The sequence below is a fragment of the Micromesistius poutassou genome (genome assembly GCF_964030765.1).
Source record: "Micromesistius poutassou genome assembly, chromosome: 18".
NCBI lineage: Eukaryota > Metazoa > Chordata > Actinopteri > Gadiformes > Gadidae > Micromesistius > Micromesistius poutassou.
Window position 1 is genome coordinate 8,798,424 of NC_140288.1, and position 4,018 is coordinate 8,802,441.

The 4,018-nt window shown below is 58.1% G+C and overlaps 1 protein-coding gene across 2 annotated transcripts; it reads right to left on the minus strand.

The window, feature by feature from the left end:
* Positions 1 to 1,317: 1,317 nt before the first annotated feature.
* LOC311363018 (podocan) lies at positions 1,318 to 4,009 on the minus strand. 2 transcript variants are annotated; one of them, XM_084482938.1, is made up of 2 exons: positions 3,122 to 4,009; positions 1,318 to 2,790 (listed from the first exon to the last, which is right to left on the minus strand). In XM_084482938.1, exon 2 carries the CDS (start codon positions 2,712 to 2,714, stop codon positions 1,632 to 1,634), a length of 1,083 nt encoding a protein of 360 aa, XP_084339064.1. In that variant the 5' UTR covers positions 2,715 to 2,790; positions 3,122 to 4,009; the 3' UTR covers positions 1,318 to 1,631. The 2 variants fall into 2 exon arrangements, with proteins under 2 accessions (XP_084339064.1, XP_084339063.1); XM_084482937.1 differs by having other exon boundaries at positions 3,051 to 4,009.
* Between the last annotated feature and the right edge of the window lie 9 nt (positions 4,010 to 4,018).

Genomic DNA, 4,018 nt, shown 5'->3' on the forward strand with positions numbered 1-4,018 from the left:
CCTCTCCTTCTGCCTGCCTGTCTCTCTCTTTCTCTCTCCCCCTCTTTCTCTCCTCCTGCCCCCCCCTCCCTCTCTGTCTCTCTCTCTCTCTCTCTCTCCTCCTGTCCCCCCCCTCTCTCTCTCTCTGTCTCTCTCTCTCTCCTCCTGCCCCCCCCCTCCCCCCCCCCCCCCCCTCTCTCTCTCTCTCTCTCTCTCTCTCTCTCACTCTCTCCAGCTGCGGTGCCACGTAGCTGAGTGAGGTTATTAGACTGAGGGAGAGATAGAGGGAAGAGAAGGAGAGGAGGGAAGAGGAGGAAAGAGGGGAAGGAGGAGGAGGAGGAGTGGGTGTGTGAGAGCTCCGAGCACCTCCACGTCTCCACCTCCACCTCTCTACTCCTCCTATTGGGAATAAAATCCTCATTTTAACCTTTCGCCTGCAGTGTTTTTCCAGGGTTTTCTCTGGGCTTCTCTTTCTAGAAATAAGCTCTGAACAATCTTTCTTTTTTGTGCATCTGTTTTAGTGTGCATTGATGCACATGTCTTACACACATCACTGACTGTGCAGTCTGGTGTGAGCCTGAATATACACTTTTTGCCGCAAGCTAGACTTTCAATAGCCAAAGGATTTAAATCGCAAGAATTTCCCATTTGTCCACTGAAGCTTTGCCAACTGGAAGCTTAAATGCTTAAAGATAAAAGCTACAATACCCCAGTCTAATACCTGAGGAAAACTGAGGTACAATGAAACTAGTTTAACCTATACTTTACCGCCATCTTGTGGCAAGTTTCTGAATAGCGTCTTAAATTGAATCACAGGCCTTTTCATTCCGTATTTACACCGGATTCCTGCGTCCGACCATGAGCTACCACAGGAATATCCTCTCGATTTCAACAAGCAAGTTCATTTTTGTCTCTAAAAGGTGCAAACATACATGTCAAATTGCAGACTTTATATAAGCAATGGCTATACTTAGTTCAACAGTGAGCCAAGAATAAGAGACTTGGGGATAATGCGGTTTTTGGCGGAGTCAGCGCTGCAGATTAAATTCACGTTTCTGTTGAACCTATGGACAGAAATTAAGTCTAATAATCAGAACACTAGTGTAGTTTGGGTTTGCATTGTTCTCGCTCCTCGATCAATCCTGGTTTAGCGGGCTGCATAAAGGGACCGTTTCTCTCTCCTGGGGCCGTTTGTGGACAAACTGGACCCCAAGGAACTCGGGGGCCCAATCCTGGGGCCATATGAGGTACATCACACATACACTCAAGCACGCACGCAGGTACGTCATATGCACGCAGACAAACAGGCAGACAGACACTGGCTACTGTAAGCTTTTCTTGTGACCATATTTATAGAAGAACCCATCATGAATTGTTTTCTTTCCTTCCCTTTCTCTTTTTGAAGACATTGACAAGGTTTAAAACATTCATCAATTAGAATCAAACCATTAATAAGGGATGAAGCACATTGACATTGACATTGGATCAACGAACAAAGGAATGATTTCAATGTGTTCCATCTGATCTTTTAGTTTTCTTTCTAATAAAATCCATCAAGCCTTTCGGGCATCACAATAAATAAACGCCTAAAACGTCCTTCCCTTCATAGTGCAGAGCGTCCCCTCCACCGGGGGGGGGGGGGGGAGCAGAGCTCAGTAGAACCTCACCACCTGGGACCCCCTCAGACACCGGAACGCCTGCACGTCCACGGCCCCCAGGTCTAAGAGGTTGTGCTCCAGCTGCACCCGCACCAGCCCACTGGGCCCCCCGGCCGCCTCCCCCCCGGCCGCCCCCCCACCGGCTGCCCCCCCACCGGCTGCCCCCCCACCGGCCGCCCCCTCCCAGCAGAAGGCGTCGCGGGGCACGGTGCGGATGTGGTTGTGGGTCAGCGTGGCCGAGTGCAGCCGGCGGGGCAGCCGGCGGGGGACCTGCCGCAGCGCGTTGTGGCTCAGGTCCAGCTGGTGCAGCGCGGCCAGGGGCCCGAAGGCCCCCGGCGCCACGCGCAGGATGCGGTTCCGGGCCAGGCCCAGGTGCTCCAGGTGGGGCAGCGCGCGGAAGGCGCCGAGGCCCACGGAGCCGATGAGGTTCCCCTCCAGGTTCAGGGTCCTGAGGGACGCGGGGAGGTGGCGGGGGACGCGGCCCAGGGCGTTGCCCTCCAGGTTGAGGCTCTCCAGGCGGGAGGCGTTCAGCAGGGAGTCCCGCGCCAGGCCCTCGGTGGTCAGCCGGTTCCCGCTGAGGTCCAGGACGACCAGCTGGGACGGCCCGGCGAAGACCCCGCCCCGGAAGAGCCGGATGCGGTTCCCCCGGAGGTAGAGCTCGCGGACGGACAGCGGCAGGCCCAGAGGGACCCCCGCCAGCCCGTTGCCGTCCAGGCTCAGCGTCCGCAGCCTCCCCAGGGGAGAGAGCGCTCCGCCGGGGAAGCCCTCCGACCCGTCGCCCAGGCTGTTGTTGCGGAGGCTGAGCACCAGGAGGCCCGGGCATCGGAGCCAGGCCGCCGCCGACATCACGCTCACCCGGTTGTTGTCCAGGCGGAGCTCCTCCAGGGAGGAGGGGAGGTCGGCGGGCACGCTCTCCAGGAGGTTGCTGTCGAGGTAGAGCCGCCTGAGCGCTGGGAGCCCCTGGAAGGCCCTCTGGACGGCCGCGTCGGTGAGCCGGTTGTTACTCAGCACCAGGAACTCCAGGAAGAAGTACTCACGGAACGGCCCCGACCGGAGGCTGTCGATGAGGTTGTTCATGAGCAGGATGTAGCGGGCATTGTACGGGATCCCGTAGGGGACGCTGTCCACTGCTTTGTCTGAACACTGGACCACTCTAGACAAACAAAAAACCATCATAAAATATACAGTTACACTTCGGGTAACAATATGGTTCATATATATATATAGATATATAGATAGATATAGATATAACGTATATCTTCAGAAATACTATCTTAGTTTTGGATGCTTACAAATCTTAGTCATATAGCACATTACTTTGATCCACGGTAACCTGGGATCCTAAATAATCGACAGTATTGGTAATGCTAGTGCTAGTTAGTTGCAGCCCTACAGTCAACAGATGGTCCTCACCCGCCATAGCAGGCACACTCCGGGGGGCAGTAGGCATCCTTAAAGTACGGGAAATACGGCGTTGTGGTTACCTCCGCCATCCTCGTCGGAGCCGCTGTTGTCCTGCCTCCGTTTTGACCGTTCTCAGGCTTGGCCTTCGTGGTTGAACCTTTGTTTTTGATTCTCTGGATATTTCGCACGTGATCCAGCTTTGCTTTTCTCAATGCAGTGGCGTTGGCGGCTGGTTGGGTCAGCACTGGCAAAGCGGTGGGTTTGGCCTGGAGCGCTTTATCCTGCTTCACTGCGGACTTCCTCTGTTCTGATGGAGTTGTACCTCTGGGTGGAGCCGTGGATTCAGCCGACCTGGCTGAGGGTCTCCGCGGCGCTGCGGCGGAGCGGGGCTCCGTCGGTCGCGGGGCAGGCTGCGTGGATGTAGAAGCAGGTGTCAGCTCTTCCACCGGGGGGTCTCCCCCCCCAGGCTGGTGTCTCCCCAGGGCCGCGGCGGGCCCGGCTGGGGGGACGACACTGACCTTCAACGTGCTCTGCTTCAGCCCGGGAGGTCGGGGGATTCCCCGCCGGGCCGCGGGCGCCACCGGACCAGGGCTTCCCCCCGACTCTACCCGACGCCCCCGCCGGGCCGTGATCTCCGGTGGCAGGGAGAAGGGTGGGCGCGGAAGAAGGAGTGAGCGCGGCGTGGAAGGACGGCAGGACGGGGACGCCGGAGTGCGAGGGCGTGAGTGAGTGATGGAGCGCTGGACGAGCCGCGTGGAGGTGGGGAGGAGAGGGCTTCAGACCGGCCCCTCCCCCGTCTTCGTCCCCGATCGGGGGGGCTGAGGACGGCCTCCAGGGGTCTCCAGGGGCCGCTCCGTCCACCTCCACCCCCCCCCACACCGCCCCTCGGTGCAGATGTCCTCCGGGTCGCTCCCGGAGGTGAATCCCGGCCACCAGGTTCCGGTCCTTCTCCTCACGCTGCAGGCGCCGCCGCTCCT

Coding starts and splice junctions, on each gene's coding strand:
- LOC311363018 (XM_084482937.1), bottom strand. CDS start 3,130: ATGGCGGAGGTAACCACAACGCCGTATTTCCCGTACTTTAAGGATGCC. Junction 2,791..3,050: donor GAGTGTGCCTGCTATGGCGG/GTGAGGACCATC, acceptor TTGTTTGTCTAG/AGTGGTCCAGTGTTCAGACA.